Source organism: Camarhynchus parvulus, chromosome 3 (assembly GCF_901933205.1).
Source record: "Camarhynchus parvulus chromosome 3, STF_HiC, whole genome shotgun sequence".
NCBI classification, from domain to species: Eukaryota; Metazoa; Chordata; class Aves; order Passeriformes; family Thraupidae; genus Camarhynchus; species Camarhynchus parvulus.
The window spans coordinates 41,504,473-41,523,240 of NC_044573.1; the positions used below are offsets into that span (position 1 = coordinate 41,504,473).

At 43.5% G+C, this 18,768-nt stretch overlaps 1 protein-coding gene across 1 annotated transcript; it reads right to left on the reverse strand.

Annotated features, from left to right (window-relative positions):
• Positions 1-1,341: 1,341 nt before the first annotated feature.
• URB2 (URB2 ribosome biogenesis homolog) lies at positions 1,342-18,680 on the reverse strand. The gene is given in 11 exon segments (XM_030946307.1): positions 1,342-2,227; positions 5,957-6,096; positions 7,684-7,774; positions 8,144-8,386; positions 9,294-9,404; positions 10,638-10,798; positions 12,172-12,547; positions 12,549-15,545; positions 16,798-16,974; positions 18,202-18,367; positions 18,557-18,680. Coding segments are annotated over 10 exon segments (4,620 nt in total). The 5' UTR covers positions 18,328-18,367; positions 18,557-18,680; the 3' UTR covers positions 1,342-2,029.
• Between the last annotated feature and the right edge of the window lie 88 nt (positions 18,681-18,768).

The following is an 18,768-nucleotide window of genomic DNA, read 5'->3' on the forward strand; positions in this document are numbered from 1 at the left end:
ACGGGATGCTTGAAATAAAGGTTTAATTGTGGCAGGATTTCAGATTTTCATTCATTCAAGCACTGTGCCCTTTTGATAGTGGGGGTTTGTTAATTCCATCACCACTGTCCATCTAAGTCAGTTACATATTTTCATTTCCAAGCAAAGAGGTTAAAATTGGTGACAATTTAAAAGTTAGCATTGATGAAATAAAACTGATCTCAACTAGTTTACCTCCTCTGGCTAGCGTTATTTACTGTGGTCTGCACTCAGAAGCTTTTGAGCTGTGTGTGTGGCTTGCACCATATGGCTGCATCAGGGGAGCCTTGACACTCACACACCAGAGACGCTACCTCACTTCCTTCCTCCCTCACTTCCTTCCTCCCCCGCTCCAAACCCAGCTCTCTTTTTTTCTGCTGTTCTTTCCACATCCTCTCACAGTGCTCAAAACCTTCCTTCGTCTTCCAGTCTATTAAGGTCACCACCCTGGAGACCTGCCCTCTCTGGTGCCAGTTTGGACACCCCCAGCTCCTACATGTTTCCCTTCTGGGACATATGTCACTGTCCCACATCCTGGTGGGGCAGAAGTAATTCCCCTTCCCATCGCTGGCCCACACAAAATAAAATACAGAAGTGGCCCAGTGGTGCACAGGATCCAGCTTGGACAGAGTTAACTTGCTTCATGGCAGCTTATGAGCTGTGGTTTATGACTAGAAAAGTGTTAATAACGTAGCTTAATAACATAACTATTACTTCTGAACAGAGCTTCCACAGTACCAAAGCCCTTCAAGATGCTTTTCCAGGATGAGGAGGGTCATCCCCAGTCCAAAGGATGAAGTTTAGCGAGCCCTGGTCACCTCCCTCATCTGAGTCACACAAGAGTCTTTTGCCCCAGACAAACGTCATCCTTTGGACCTTGCTATGAGGCAAATGGACCCAGAAAAGTGCTAAACCACATTCCAGTCTCCCTCTGCCTATCCCCTATTTATAGATTGAAGCAAATAATCATATGAGAGTATTGAGTTCTTTCTACTACCTACATGTACATGTGAAGACTGTTTTACCATTTACATAAAAATTAGGTCTTTAGTATGTATTGCTAAAAAAAATAAACTTCTGTCATTTAGGTAATGAAATAAGTTATTTGATAAAACTTGATAAAGATTCCTGTCAGAAGCTGAGCTGAGCTGCAAGAAGTCGAGGGCTTACACTTAACCTAAAGTGAATACAAAGCAACCAGGCTCAGCTTAGGCCAAGAAGAGTCTCAGATAGTAACAGTGGTAATTAACATTTGTCACAAGCTAAGCAGAGAGTGACCACAGCTCAGATGACTAAGTGTAACTGCTTAATGACAGTAAATGAAACAGAGCTCCAGGTAGTCAGTCTTTTTGATTGTCACGAGATCAGAGGATAATACATTTGGGAAGGAAGTTCAATAGGTCAGACCGGGTTGCCTAGGGATGACTGGACAGCAAAACCAATCAAGCAAAGAGATACAATCTTCCAAATTTTTTACTTCTGCAGGTTTGCACAGTAACCTACTGTACGGCTGTATAACATTGACAAAGTTCTTCAGTTACAAAATGTAAAATAACAGGGTACAAAAATAAGCACTTTAACTGCTTTAATTCTGCTTACCATGTAAGCAAAAGAAGGGGTTTTATCCCTCACTGGCTTTTAGACCAGACTATTGCTTCCACAGGAAAGCACCACGATGTGCCAAAGCCTGGAGCCTGACATCTGCTGCCAAATTGCAGTGAACTCCCCAGGGCTCCCAGAGTTCACCAGGGGCCAGCAGAGGCATAGCAGTTCTGCCATTTGTGGCACAACACAGACCAGAACCAACAGCACAGCACATCCTCCCTCCTCTCTCCCCAGTTCCCCTTTTCCCCATTATGAAAGCTGGCTGTATACGGATAAATGCAATCCATGCTTAGGACCCTCCTCAAGTTCAATCTTAGTCATTATCCCAAGCCAAACAGCAATCAAGCATCTTCTGAGCACTGCAAGATCAATTCATAACTGATCACACAGCACCAGGCAGGATTCATCATGCAGTGTACTTTTCCTCCCCCTGCTTCTTTGCTTTGTGGTAGTGGTTGTAATCATTATACAGATCCTTGAAGACCTGCCTCACACCTGCTGGGAGAGATGCATTTAAGAACTTGATGTCCCGTTCAATGCAAAGGTCAAGGATGTGATATATTCCCTCTGTGAGATGTGTCTTCACAGCTGGATGCAAAGTCACCTGCAAGAAGAACAAAATTGCCTTAAACTTGAAGACAGAAAGATAAGACAACAGCATTTCCACAGTCAGTATACATTAAATGCTGACAACATTATCCTTTGCACGAGACCATCTGGAACAGCCCATTAGATAAAATCCAAGATTTTGACTTGTGCAGTATTTTCCTGAATTTTGCAAACATGTTTTGCAAAACAAGCACAGCCCTTGCAGTAAAATCCACAGGAGTACTATACACATTGCTGAGGTGGCAAAGACACCAATCATCCTGGAATCACATGGACACTCCTCAGTACACCAACTCTAATTAAAAATCCCTAAAATGCTTGCCTTGGATTACACAGTTCAGTAGATTCTGTATGTCCCGTATAGGCTGTATGCTATTATGTCAGTTTCAAATGAGCACTTCATTTACATTGGGTAGAAACAATTTTAACTTATCACTTAACAATTTCATATTTATCTAACAAATTTTTTCTGAGTACTTCAATGTGCACGCCTTAATAGAAGAAGCCTTCAAAAATCTCAGAAATGTACATTTCCTTAATCTGTTTTAACACCAAGAATCAGGTACCTTGCCTGAAGTCATGCAGAAAGTTGGAGGAATAGAAGAAATTACTCAGGACTCAGCACCCTGCTCCTGACATTATCTCTGCTCAACCCCACAACCAGCAGAACTGCCACTGACAACCAGGAACATCAGCACTGACTCTGGAGCCCTCTGCTGCTCTAGGCTAATTGAAATTTGTCCTGCGCCCACAAATCACTTGCTAAATACTTCACTGCCCAAGACAGTGCTGGCCTCTGGCGTTATCGTGTTATTTTTGCTGCAGAACCATGTCTTATCTTTGCTGAATCCCAAAATTAGCTTTATGCCTCCAGATGTGAGCCTCTGCACTCCAGGCATAATGAAAATCACATAAAAAGTCGTCATTAAAATTCAGGCCTCTTTATTCCTTAGGCAACTAATAAACTTTCTCCTAATGAAGTGCACTCCTCATCACTGTGACAGGCTCCCGCTCTCTTTCTGCCCTAAATGTGGAACAGCTAATATGTTTTGTTAGATCCACTAACATAGCAGGGAAAAACATATAGCAGGCATTAAGGCACATAAGACTTCCTTTAGATCTGTGACCCTAAAGAGTTTGCATGAGCAAGACGTTGTAATTTTTCCTTTCTCTGTCAGTTGATCAATTGTTTTGTTTACAACAGATGCTATTTCTCCCTGCACTGTACAATACAGTTGGAGAACAGCTGAGCATCACAGCTCCCAGTGAATGCACTGGGCTGGGTTCTCCCTTCCTAGGGCAGAGGAATAACTGCAGAGAACAAGGACAGGAAAACCCACAGCTATTGACAATATGGACCAGATAGCCCACTTAGGATAAGCAGCTATCTCAGAGCTGCAGTTGATGAAACCGCATCCCTCACATCACAAATTCATCTGGACCCAAGCCTTATTTGGGCCATTCTTGCTTTGCAGTTTCCTATAAACACCAATAACACCATGGGAAGCAGAGCCAAAGATTTAAACAGCTGCCACCACTGGCTGGCAGTTAATTATACTTGTAAGTGGTTTATGGTCTATACAGTTAGCACAACCAATTTGTCAAGCATTACCGAGTTCTTGATGTGAGACATTAAATGTGTGAAGAGGTATTCCACTATTGCTGAATTAAGCAACAGCTCATAGGCAACAAGCAGAAAGCACTGCCAACAGTATGAAAGAGATGCCACCCACGCCAGTAAAGAATCTTTCTAGATTAATACAAAATAATTTGTGGTATAAAGAGGAAGCACTGAGGGAGCTGTTACACAACCACTTTAGGGGTAAGTGACAGCTTAGGCCAGCAGCTTTCATCAGTTCTAGTTCACAGACCCTTAAAAGGGTTCCAGTAAGTGTGCAGATGCCTACAGAAAGACTTAAATCTACTAACATGGTTTTCTCAGTTATCTTTGATGGACCCACAGGGTCTTCATATCACAGGGAGAAAGCCACTGATCCTGACTCGGAAGAGGTGAATGGTTAAAAGAGCTTTTCTCTCTCTCTGCAGAGCAACATGAAAGATGTGCACATGCCCCATTTAAGACAGGCATCTGAGGGCCCTCTTTCCTCTGATATCCATCAATTCTCTGCAGTCTAATGAGCAAATAAATCAACACCTACTTGTGATCTATCTATTCTGTCAGACAGAAAACACTCCTTTGCCACAGTGTCTGGTGGCTCACTACACCAATTTCCCCTTCCACACCCAAAGGTTCCGTGCATACATTACTGATCTGTGGTTTCAGCTATCATCCATCACTTTCCATTTCCCAGTGAACATCTTGCACAGAATTTTCCTAGATGTCTCATGAGACTATGTACCCCTGCTAATACTGAGACAAGTGTCCTTTCAACTTAAAAAGGTCGTTTGACAATTCAAGTCAGGCTTTTATTCAGTGATGACCAGATTACAGATTCACAGATGGCTAAAGGGAACAGAAGCTGTCTTACCAACAATTTTCCCTTTGCTGAACTACTACATTCACTATGTAAACAATAACCAACTAACCAGGAACAGTAAATAATATGGCTAAATCTGATATCTCCCATTGTTTTGCTCCCCCATTTCACCCCCCACCAAAAAAAAAAAAAAAAGAAAGAGAAGAGGCAACAGAGAAGGTAGAGAAGTTTAACCCCTGTAATAACCTTCACGGTTAGTTACAGTGTTACACCACAATCCTTCAGTAACACAGCACTAGTTCAGATTTTCTTTTTGAAGAGGGCCTTAAAACAAAGACTACATTTCCTTTCTGTATTTCAGCCCATGCCCAGGCCAGAACCACAAATAATCAGTTTGCAGTTACTTGCAACCACAAGCAGCATTCAAATCCTGGTGAAATCTACATCTATTGGGCTGAAGAAAATGACAAGCTGAAGTTACCTCTGGATGAGAGAAAACACTGATCTGGCTCTGGCATCCATAAGAGTAGAAGTAGTTGTTTTCAGTAAGGATCAGAATTATATCTTTGGTACATAAGGAGAATTACTGAAAAGCTAACAATTCTTGCCTTGGCAACATTTTTTAAATTCACTTAATCATTTACACTATATTAAAAGATTTTTTTTCCAGGAGAATCTCCCACCATTACTTTGCCAGATTTAAGTGCTAGCAGTCCTGGACAACTGAGACTATTTGGGAGATAAACTTAACTACCAGATGTATAAGGAAGACATTTTTAACAGTGATAGTGGCAAAACTCTGAAACATGTTGTCCAGAGAGGTGGTGGATATCTCATCCCTGGAAACATTCAAGGCCAGGTTGGATGTGGCTATGAGCAACCTGATCTATTTCAAGATGTCCCTGGCCATTGCAGAGAAGCTGGACTAGATGACCTTTAAAGGTTATCTTTCAACCTTTTAACCCAAACCATTCTATGATTCTGTGAAGAAAAGCAACGCCCAACGCGGCGCTAAAACAAAACAGCTTTGTACCTGGGCACTGCACTGTTTTACCTCTAAAGAAAAAAAACACAGCCCACATCTTTAGAAAATTCTCCAGGAGTTTCGTAAGAAAGATTCTCATGAATTCTTGCATAATACAAAAGCCTGGATCAAACCTGCATCTCCATGAGGTATAACAATTGTAACTTCACAAATTTTACAGAATTTAACAGAGTTGCCTTTGGAACAGAAAGTCCAGAGCTAGCACAATACTATGGCTCTTTCAAGATGGATGAGAACATACCTTCTGCAATTCAGTCACATAGTGAGCCACAATGAAGGCAGAAAACACAGTGAAGTCCTCCATTTCTGCAGCAATGTAAGTATACATCCGTTCCACCAAGTGTGCACATTTCAGTATCATTTCAAACTCATCCATGTTGCCTAAAACACAAATTGAGATGCAGCCTGGCATTTGAGGTTCAAAAACATTAGGGAAAAAACCCCAAAGAATCATTCAGTCTTCCATGATCCTTGAACAACATGAGGCCAAGGACAGCTTGCCTATTTTATCATCTTTTCTTATCAAGCCACAGCCAGAGGCCCCCCACAACACACAAAATACATCTCTCAGAGTGGCTTCTTTGTAAGAGCATACTGATTCCAATTTCATGTGCACTGCAAGACAAAAATTACTTGTTATAGATGTTGAAGTGCTCACAACAGCAGTTACAGTCCCTTCCACAATTCAGTCCCAGCTAGCACTGTGGAGGAGAGAATGAGGAGACAAGAAAATTGTATTCCCTGCCTAGAGAAAATCAGAAGATGTTTCTTAGAAACAGCATAGTAAGAAAGCTCTTTGATGAGTTCTATTATGTGGAATATAGCAGCAAAAGCTGCATCACTGGAGGTATCTAAAGTGAGACTGGTGAGATCAGCTGAGAATTAACTCAGTAGGCAGAGAATGAAGAGAGCTAGTACAAACAAGGGAGAAGGGAAATCCAGAAATTACTTCCATGTTATCTGTTACAAAAACAGAACAACCCTGCAAAGACAAACAGCATCATTTTCAGCTTGAGGATGCCATGTACCTTTGAGCTTCATGTGATGATTGCCTTATGCAAACACATTGCAGAAACAAGAAAACTCTCCAAATCTGGCACCAGTTTAACATACCTTTTCCTCTATCACTGAGCCTCAGCTAATATATTCCTCTACAATGAATAAATACACTTATATTTGCCCAAAGTTGTGGGCAACACATCAGCTGAAATAAATTTGAACATGGCACAGGCTGTAAGACATCAGCAGAAAGCTGGGATTCAATCACTTTCAGGCCATGAAGTCAACTTGTCTCAAAACTCCACTATTAATGACAGGGTATCTATGCCCTGACCATCTTAATCATTGTGGACATCACTGACTTGTCTACTTTGACTATGTAAACTTTTTAATAACTTCCAGTAATAAGTCTGTTTTTCCCCCTTCCTTTTAGGATATTTAATTACCCTTATTTCAAATCCTTGGCCATACAGATATATAATCTAATCCCAACTGATGCCTCAGATACACAGAGTTCTTATACTTAGCATAGAATGGTGACAGCTCAGCTCTGTAGTAAACATAGTCCCAATTTCAAAAAATTCCATTTAGTAGTATCCATTTGGGATTATAATTCACACAATGTTAGCATGAATCACTGGAGCTCACAGCCACCATGCTCGCAGACACAGGGGTTGATAGAAGAGCAGAAATTGAGCACAGTAAGCCTTACTGCTTCCTGTCTACTTGCCAGCCAGTCAGTGAAGAATAATTTATTCACCAAAAGCAATGCTGTCTGCATGCAGCACTCCAGGAACCCCAGTTATCCTCCTAAGCCCAAAACCACAAAGCTCATCCCCAGTTTTTCATAAAGGACAGGTAGGAATGACAGTTTCAATGCCACAGCTAGGTTTTGAGGACTTTGTCCTGTTCAGTATCTCCCCATCTAAAGTATATACAGATAAAGTAAAGGTGGAAAAGATATGGTACCTCTGTCACCTTTCTGACGCCCTTCATGCATGACAGAAACAACCAGACGATGGAAACTGCTCAGAAAGGATGGTGCTGCTTTCAACAGCACCTGAAAAACACATGAAACAAAAACATGTGAGAACACATAGTAGAGGGAGTGGAGAGGGTAGAAATTATCTTCTCATTCTGCACCCTGAGCCATTTGTGCTTCTAGAATCAATCACAGAAAAAGGAAGTGTTTTCTCCTAATGCAGCATCAGATACTCATACTGCCTACATAACAGTGTAGGCATAAGCAAAGCAAGACAGCAACTGAAATTATGTGATTTTGAGATTCCCAGCCTTTTAAATAACAATCAGTACAATGCACTTTCATACTATCAAAACAAAATATTTCAAAATCATATAAAAAATTTCTATCACTAATATGTTTTCTCTTTCAAATCTTTCCCCTTCACCCACCCCATCACAGATATACCTTTGGATGACACTGCACAATAGAGAAGAGCACTTCATGGACCCCCAGGAAGACACCATGATAGTCTTCTGTCTTCAGATGATCCAGAGGGACTGTTAGAAGAATGCTGAATGCCAACGAAACGTGATGTGGATTCACAAGAATCCCTTCTCCCTGCCTTAGCAGAGCTGCTACAGTCTCTAGAATAGGTATAACTATGATGGAGATCAGTGCCTGGTCCTGACAGGCCTCTTTGGTTTGCAGCTACAAGACAGGAAACAGACAATGAGAAATGCATTAACCACTTATCATTAGTTGGAACACCAGAGAACCCTAACGCTCTGACTGGAGTCAATGGAACAAGACCTGTGCTAGCTGGACTGGCAGGGAGACTCCTGCACCTGAGCCATTTTCATGCACTTGTGCCCTGCGTGAGGATTGATGCATTTCAAACACACACTGCTGTGAGCGTAACTGGAATGACAACTAATCCCCAGCACCCTGAAAACCAGCACCTCTTTGCACCTTTCACACAAACCAATGATGCAGTTCAGCCCTTTACATGCATGCAGACCTATCAGAAGGGGCAGAAACTGCAAGCTTATGATTCCCAGGCACTGCAGAACCAGCTGCTGATAAATTCTTGCCTACAGGTATCATCCCAAGAGAAGAAAAACCTACATCACTAGCTTTATATGCTGTAAAAATGAAGTGCAGGAAACTTGGCTTTGATTAGTTTCAGTTGTTTCCCTTCCATAATTCAGTGAATTTATATAATTACTTTTTTCTATAAGCACTTGTTTTGTTTTGCTACTGCTGGCTTCTGCTGCAACACATGGCTGATGGTTATCTTTTCCTTTGGACAGCAGGAAAGACAGGAGACAGACTCTCTACTCTGCGGTCTAACAAGTTTCTCCCAAGCTCTAAATTACACAGTGTAGTTCCATAAAATTACTGTGCATAATAAATGGATGAGCTGCACACTGCACTCACAGGAGATTTACTTGAGGAAGGAGGAGAAAAAGGGTCTACACAAAAACACTCAGATGAATCTGGCATGGATTTGTTTAGTTTTTGTTCCTGTGTGCCTCTGTGCACGTTAGCTGTACCCACTAGAGAGTCTAAGAGATAGGAGGGGTAGGTAATGAAGTTACAATGAAGAGATACTTACAGCTAAAGCTGTGATTATCTGTGGGCTGGCAAACCAGAAAGCTTTACCTTTGTCTCCACTTAATGGGCAGCTGAGCAACAATTTCGTTAGCGTAACAGCTGACAATACTTCCTGCAGAAAGCAGACGATCATCAGTCAGGGGTACAACGCACACTGGCTCCTTTCAAGTACAGGAAAGCTCTTTCAAGGTCAGTGGCACTTTTGAGCATTAACAGAGCCTTGACACATGAAAGGCCTCCCACCAATACCTCTCTTTGGAAATTGTGAAGAAAGCAGCAGCTCAACAGAATTCAATGCACTGAGCAGCGATGACCCAAATGTACTTTACGCCACATTTGCTTCACAATAAACTTACTGTACAAAAAAGCTTACATGACTTTTAAGAAAGGAAAGCCTCCTCATACAACTGCCACTAGATAACAGAGGGAAGCAGAGGCAATACAAGGATACCAGTACACTATAAATTAAGAATGCTGCTTTTGGCAGCAGAGTTTTTTTAATTGCTAGTTGTTTATACAGACTCATACAAGAAGCATATTGCAAGCTACATTCAGGTGGCAGGAATGATCTGTACAGTTCAGGAATTCCAGATACACTTTCAAAAAGATGCATCAAGAATTGACGCAGCACATCTGCCTCTCTTCTGACAAATAAGACAGGGCCAGATAATCTCACAAGTTTAATCCAATTGTCATTCTCAAATCACTGGGCTTTCTATGGAGCATACAGCAGACTCTTTTTGCCAAAAGTGTTCCGTACATCACCACTGGTGCTTAAGCTGCTCTGAAGAAGGGCACATAATTTAAAAAGATACTGAGTGCTATCTGGGTATTGTTGAGTAGCCTTTAGAGCAACAAGTACTGAAAGCTCAGGCGCAGTTTTGGTTTTACTTAAAAATGCCAGCACTTCTAAAAGTGCCTTTAACCTTGTAAAAAAGAGCCACACACAAATGTGGCTCTTTTTTACAAGGTTAAAGGCACTGACTGCTGGCATCTGTTGTGCAAGAGCTCTGAGCAGCAAGTAGGAAAGAGCTTTCAGCATGGCCTGTAAGACCACAGCTGTGTGATTTCTATTGACAATACACGGACTCAAGACTGCTGAGTCCTTAAGAGGGACAGAAAAGTTTTTGAGTAGGTTTCCATGATCTTTCCACTTCTCAATTTATATACAGAACATAGCACAGTCAGATACATTTATCCATGTAAATTAATTTGACCTGATCACTGAACATAAAGCAGGAAGAACAAAAAAATATTTAACAAATCTTATTCAGCCAACAACCTTTTTTTCAAGATACAGCAGACTGCAGAAGGAAGTTGACAACACATTAAGCTCATGCCTTACTTTAGCCTTCTGCTGCCAAATATTCCTCACTTCCAGTCCCTGCAGCACCAGCCTCATTATGGCATAGAACTCCTCGTCAGAGCAGTTTCCCAGCACCCGGACAAGCACCTCTGTCAGCTCCATCTCCGTACTTCGGATCACCTGCGTTGTAATTGCAGGACCTGCATATTCAAGAGACAAAAGGAATCAATTCCCAAGACAAGGACTTCCACAGGTAAGAATAGGGCAAACTGAAAATAAAACAGTTCTGGGGGTACCTTTTTAACACTCAAATACATAGAGGGCTTGATACTTTACCTTTCTCCCCACTAGTGCAATAACTTGATGATCTCAAGTATATCCTACCCTCAGGTTCACAGCAGTCATCATACCAATAAAAACTCTTCAGTAATACAGAAAGACTACACCAAAGCAGCTGCACAAGCCAAGGGAGCAGGCTAAACAAGCCACAGGTCTTTTCTACAAATGGTGACCAGAGATCCACCACAAAACATAAATGCATAAAGCTTTTTCTATGACTACTTAATGGCAATACAAACAGAGATCACAACTGTACTTCACTTAGCAGCAGTCTCCAAAGCAGGATGTGCACACCTCAGGGTGTGGGAATTATAAGTAAAATATCTTTAATACAAAAAGATATTTGAAACAGTGTTTACTTCATCTTTATCTCATGCCTTTTCTGTATGTATGCTTTATAATATACATAGTGGAGTAGCACATGTATAATTTATAAGTAACTTATATTCAGGCTGTGTGTTCAATTTCTTAGGTTTTTTTAATGATAGGTGTGTGCAATCAAAAATGTTTGGAGATCACTGCATCAGAGCATGCCAGTAATAAGTTTGACAAATTCCAGCAGTTTGAAGATGTCAAAGAGAACAGTTATTCCTGCTCTGTCTTCATCTCTCTTTCTGAATGAGACAATGTAAAGGAGCCATTAGGTCGCACAGCTGGCAGCAGAGGGTTTTCATCTAATTTCCAGCCCTGGCTCTTTATTTGGTGAGGATAAAGGAACCAACCTGCCAATAGCCTACAGAATTTTTCAGAATTACCACATGGTGTTCATCATCCATAACAGTTAGGTAACTTTCACTGTTCTATAAACTCACCTACCAGATACAAAAGCAGATGAGTATTTTACTCTAAGATCTGGCCTGGTGCAGATCAGCTGCTTCAGTGGTGCCTACTGTACCAATTACACGAGCAGGACACTGCACTTCAGCCCTACCTCCAGAAGTATTACCATATTCCAGTTACTTTCAAAATGTTCTACCAGGGATGAGTAACTTAGGACTGAACTTTATTAAGATGTTAACATCTCTCAGTTCATTACCAAACTAGATGGTGGCTGTGGTCCAGGTACCACAATAATGCCTCCTTGAAAATTTTCCTGTTATGCATTTAAAAAAGGATAGCCTGCTGTTTTAACACAAGTAAACAAATGCAGACTTTTACAGAAGCTGTATGCTTTGATAAATGGCTTTTAACTCGCAAAATTAGCAAAGGAAGTGGAGAAAGAAAGTTTTCATACCAGAGAGAAGCTTTTTTATAGCAAAAACAACCATGACTGCAGTTTCTTTTTCAGGATACAGCTCTGGCACAGAGCAGAAGACAGTCAGGAACTGTAATGCAAGCTGAAGGAACTGCAGATTACCCGCTGCACAGGGCAGCTCTTTCAGTATCTGAGAGTAAAACTCTTGGTACAGTTTAACACGGGGCCGCTTCAAAAACCCACTGGGCTCCTTCTGCCAGTCCTTCTTGACAGGATGGCTCAGATCTGCTTTGAGGAGAGTAGTGACAGATGGTATGAATGCCACAGGCAAAGGCTGGTTTGGGGTGCTACTCTGAAGCCCATGTTCAACAGTTCTGACCATCTGCAGAACCACTGGTTCCAACAGAGCACACAAACACATCCACAGAACGCAGCTTCTTTTCTGGCAGCTGCTGGAGGTGCAGTGTGACAACATGACAGAGTGTGGTGAATGCTGTGAGCAGCAACTGCTCAGCTGCGGGATTCCAGTTTTTCCAGTCTATGCTTTTGGCTGCACCTGTGTCTGGCCTGCAGCTCACCAGGAAAGACATGAACTTTTCCAAGTTGAGCTTCACACTTTGTCTTCTTTCAATAATCATCTGAAGAAAGTTTTCCAAAAACTCTTTGACTTCCTGAACATACTGTGCCCAAACAGGACCAGTCAAGACATCAGTGAAGAATTTGCAAGCTGTAAGCTGGGAGGTCATGACAGCCTCAAGAACATCGCTGGCATGTAACACCTTAAGAACAGAGTTGGAGTTCCTGCCAGCTTGCAGGCACCTCAGGAGGTGGAGGCAAGTACTTAAAACCTTCAGCAATAACAACTTGCTGCAAGAGACACTAGCCCTGGTATTAACTAGCAGGGACAGCAGCACCAGAAAACACCGAGTACAGTCAGATGGAAGAAAACTGTCTAATTTCAGGAGAGAAACAATTTCCAGCAAACCCAGGCATCTTTGTAGCTGATGTTCTTTCAGTATGACAGGGCAGCCATTTTTTGCTAACAATACTATACATTGGGCAACGTTCTCCAGTGTTTTCCAAGACAAGCTCAGCTCATCCTTCTGCAGTTTGTTTTCTGATGGTACTTCCAATGGGTCAACAGTTTTGCAAGAAGCCAGAATTTCTTCATGCCAAGGAATATTGGTCACAGACAGCTGCTGCAGTGGCAGATCTACTGAATCCCTGGTAGCAGTGGGCAGCACCATAGCAAACTGATGAATAAGATGGGTCAGAAAAGCACAGTGCAGGACCCTCATTTCTGGTAGAAGAGAGCTGTGGATCAAACCAAGGGTTATCTTTGCAATGCTGATGGAAGGCTCCTGGTCCGTGGCAGCTTCCTGAGCTTCAGCCAACATCAACGTTTCTAGAAGCATATTTGCAATGTAGTCTACATCTTTTAAGGAAATATATGGCAACAGGATGGTCAGGTTGGACATGATGAGGTGCCAGTGGGCTGTGGGGTAGCTAAGCTCAGTTATTGCGCTGATATCTCCATCCCACGGTTCAGATTCTCCTCTGCTCATGGTGGGTCTCCCAGACTCCAGGATGAAAGCTGCAGCATGCTGCAAGGCCTGTAGGTCAGCTTCGGTCTGCATTAACATCATCTTCATTTTCTGAACTGTGAGCAGTTCTAAGCAGTATTTACTAGGGGAGGCAAAACTACCTGCAAGCTCCATAACTCTCCTCCAACTCTGGTCCTTCACACCAGGCAGAAAAGCTGAAATGCCCCAGTACCTTGCAGCAGGTTCAGTAACAGCAGTTTCAGCTGCTGGAGACACATATTTACTGCAGCTAACACCAAACAGAGCATCTACCTCAACCCAAGTGTAAACAAGAAGGAGAGCAGCATCACTGGCCTTTCTTAGCCAAAGTTCTGACTTTTCTCCCTCTCTCCTAGGAGCCTGCAGCAGCTCCATCAATGGCTGAATTATTCCCTTCTGTATGTTTGCCATCAAATGCTGAGTGCGAAGCACCACAGGGGAAGGAGTGACATCATCCAGGCTCCTCACGTTGAACAGAAAAGCATGTAGGACTGAGCACACTGACATCAGCTTCAAGGCCATGTCAACCGACCCTTCAACAGCTGGAATGATAAGGGTCTGGCATTTCTCCACGAAGAGACACAGAATGTCCAGAATCTGGTTGGGTGGCAGTTCAAGAAGGCACTCACGAAGCTTTGCTGTCAGGCCAGCTGAGAAGACAGGCGGCCTCAGTTCATCAACAGCTGGCCGGCAAATGACTGTCAGCACCTCTTCAAAGAGCCGGGGGAACTGCCTCAGCTTGGAGTAGATCTGGAATATGGTGCTGATGAGAGCCTCCTGCGGCTTCTTTGTACGTGGCTCAGAGGCCTCTGCATCAATCCAAGCTGACGACACCAAGTCATCCAGGTCTGGCTCTACTATAAGGTGGTTTAATGACATCAGGAGTTTGAGACACCTGAACCAAGCAGGGATGGAAGCTTGGGAGTGTGTCAGCAGCATCTGTGCTAGCTTCCTGTAAAACCCAAACTGCACCTCCTTGTGCCGGATACGGTCACTGGCGACATTATAGATGTCATTGCTGAGCACCAAGTTCAGAAGCTGCTCCAAAGCAAGCAGTTCCATGCTCCAGTCCACAGGGAAAAGCCTATCATTCTTCCCCTCCTCTTGCAGGTCAGAGAGCCTGAGACAGCCAAAAAGCCTGCTGAGCATGTGGAAACATACAAGGTGGTTTTCTGCCTTACAGTACGAGTCCAGAAAGAGTTTATATAGCAGGGACACCGAACCAGCCACAACTGCTCCGTGGAGGGCAGGTTCACACAAGTCACTGCCCAGCTTGGTCTGCACAGTGTTGACTGGTAGCAAAAGAGTTTTCCAAGCTCCCTTCTTCTTCTCCTGGGATTCCTGCTCTGACAGCAGCTCTTCTTTGTAGGATGAGAAAAGCTCAGGCTGAAATAACCCAGCCTGCAGCAAAGTCTCTATTTGGCTTCGTATTTCTCTGCTCAGGTGCTGACACACATGGTTATCATCCGCTTGTGTCCAGCTCCTCACAGTCAGCAAGTGCCTCAAGAGCAAACATGGCTGGAGCAAGTGACTTGTCACTCGCCCAAACACACGGTTTGGGTTGGTTTGCTGCCTCTGGATCAGGAGGTACTGAGCAAAGGTAAGATGGAGGACGTTGAACAACTGGGAGCCCACAGCATTGTCAGAAGCCAGCTGCTGACATGCCAGCTTGGACAGCTTGCTGAGGAGATCAACCAAAAGCTCACACTTTGCTGTGTAAATGATGGACAGTGAAGGAGTAGAAAGGATGCCACTGGAGCAGCTCAGCACAGTGCCAATGTTCTGCTGTGTTTTCTCAGAATAGGCCTCTGATAACCTTTTGTTTATGATCTGAAAAAAGAAACAAAAACAAACCCCAAAACCAGTCAATTTAGCATACAAAGACAAAGCCCATCATAATGAACCAACAACACCTCCTGTGAGCTGTGGCTGCAAGCAAGGGGGATGTGCCAACAGCTGCTGCTGGGCCTCTCACATCACAGGTTTCAAACTAGAAGCTCCACTGTCCTTGCATTTGTTTGCAGCACCAGGTAAGTAAAGAAGCCCTCATGCACGCTACGGGCAACAGCACAAGACTATCCGTACATGATACTAATAGTTCATCCTGTAGAAATGGAGTAGGGGTAAATTTCTTCCCTTCTTGAATGGTCCCCAAAATTACACTCCCAACAACAACAAACCTATACACAATACACATCCCTGCTCTGATACAGGGAGCTTATTTAGTAAGAATTTCTATGACTAAATATCATCCTTTTATTTGAAAATGAGACAGTTTCTGGTCCTGATACCTGGAATGTGAAGGACTGTTCTCTTCTTTCTTTGAGGGATAAATATTTCTAGAGAAATGACGTTGCATTTCTCTTCCTTTTCTCAAACTTTATGTATATTTCCCTGCTGTTTTCTCCTTCAATCCACTTTTCACTCACTCCCTTTTCTCACCTTCAGATAATGTCTGCAAACAAACTCAGTAACAATTTACAAATCTGCATCTATTTTGTTAAAAACCTTACCTGTCTCCATACACCTTATTGTGGATGGTTCATCTCCTCAGCTGCAACAGTGATGGACTAAAACAGACCCTTAAATTCTTCGCACTGGACCCTCTACCACCTCTGTCCTTGGTGTTCGGGGTACCCTGACCTGTACCTCTGACCTGATCTTCACCCAGACAGGTTTTCACAAGTAGACCACATTTAAATATGCCACACTTTCTGCTTAACATCTCTGAAGCCCAGATTTCATCCAACCAATTCTCCATACTTCACAGCTCAATTTCTACATGTAAAGACAATCTTTTCTTGCTTCCCTTCAATCTGATCAAAACTAAAAGGATCATTTTTCCCAGTCATTTTCACTGCCTTTGCAGCCACTCACTAATTCTGACATTTTTAACCTTAGCACTGCACCAATACAAAATGTATTGCAGGACAGAAACAGAGAAACTTTCAGTACAGGTCCTGTAAACTATCAGATTAATACATATTTCATGCAACATCTGACACTGTGAGGAACAGTCAAGTACTGAAAGAGATACTTATTGCTATCCAGAATTTTTCCAGATATCCACAGTCATAGTTACCTCTGCAACTGAAAAACTGAGACCAACTGTCTTCCCACTCTTTAAGAGATCCTGTAGTCTTTTACTATGGATAACATTGTCAAGATATGCCCAGAGTTTTTCAACAACTTCATCCTCCAGTTCATGTTTCTTGTTGTAGTTGGAAACCAATGCCTGGCTTACCCAATCGAGTAAAACCTGTTAAGAGAAGGGAAAACAAGAAATCTTTAACAAACTCCAAACAAAAACAGGACAAAAGCAGTACCTCCTCACAGTTACAGCATTTGTGCATTGGGAACTGTGCTACATCCAAGCAGAACAGCCTCTGAGTAAGCAGAGAAGTCTGCCCCCAAAGGTTTCAATTCCTAAGAGCTTACACTGTACACCAAATGTTGGACCTGTGCTTGCATGTAGCATCCCAAAGCAGCTTTCAGGAGTAAACATCTTTACTCTGACAACATTCTAATTTTAACAGTTGATACTGGTTGCAAATGTAGTCTTTTAAATCAGTGCTCAGAGAATCAGCTGGTTTTCACTTTCTGACAGCAGCTATTCCACTCACATCCTTCTCTTCATATGTTTAAATTCACTACCTAGAAATTCAGGCCTAGCAATTTAGATGGGTGCAAACTGGAAAACATTGAAATCTACTAATTACTGTTTTAAAACTGAAGTTCTAGTGTATGGCTAAGTTTAATATTTTAAGTAATCCAAATAACAAGAAGCTGAAACACAGATCTCAGATGTGCAAACTCTAGGCCTGAAAGTACTACCAGGGCTGGAGGAACAGGACCAGACACCCCTAACCCAGGGAAACATTGCACAGAACCTCAGCAAAGAGGGTCAAAACAAAAGACTTAGGAGACATGTGGGTGGGTTCCACGAAGTGTGGGTTCCATTAAGAGAAAACCAAATCACCCTCCAAGCAGCAGTCCATGAATGCACTGCGTGTTCTTTGCTCATGCACAGCAAGTTCTGAGCACCAAAGAACACACACACACACACAGCCTCAGTCAGTCCTCCCATCCTCAAGTTCTTGTTTTTCACTACGCCCAAAAGCATCTGACTTCGGAGCATCCTGTACTGGACATAATACCAATGGCAACAACAGCTCTAAAGACAATGACTTCTCGTGTCTCTGGGAAACAGAACACAGGCACTACCCTCTCTAAAATAAAGATTCTTCCATCCTGCACGAATGCAGGGCTTTGTGCTGAAGCTACCTGCAATATGTTGTAATAAAAACATTTCCTGTAACGACAAAGAAATCAAAAGCTGATCACAATCCTAAACCAGTGCTATATTTACAGTGCTAACCACTAGCTAGAAGCTAGATATGGATTTTAACAACTGATTCATCCACAGCAGCAATCCACCATCGGTATTTTCTTCTTTGATCACTGTTCACCACTAAAAAGTACTCACTTGCTCCTTATTAGGCAGAACGCACTGGTGAGAAATCCACGCGAACCGGGCTAGCTTGAGTTTGTCCTCCCAAGAAGTCTTGGCGCTTTTGAGCTTCAGGTAAATCCCGGAGTAGATGGCTGCCATGGGGGCGGCACGTGGGTACAGCGAGGAGGCAGACCCGCGTCTGGAAGAAACGCCGAGCAAGGAGAAGGCGGTCGGACGGACGGGCAGCGGCCCCGCACCGGGCACGCACCCGGCACTCACGCACGTGGCACCGCTCGGGGCCCGAGCGCCCCTCCGCCCGCCCGCCCGCCGCCCACGGCCCCGCTCCCCAGCGCCCACCTCTCCCCCACCAGCCCCCGGTCCCACTCGCCTTCCCCTCCGCTCGCAGGGCCGTCAGTGCCCGCTCCCCGCTCCCGGTACGGTCGGGCCCTGCCCGCCGGCCTCCGTCCCCGCCAAGCCGCTCCAGCCGAGCGCCGAGCCCGGGAGGCGGCGCGCTGGGGCGAGCCCGCGCCCATTGGCGGCCAGAGGGGCGCTTGCGCGGCCCCGGCCCCGCTCCCGCCCGCCCCGGTGTGTGTCAGCCGG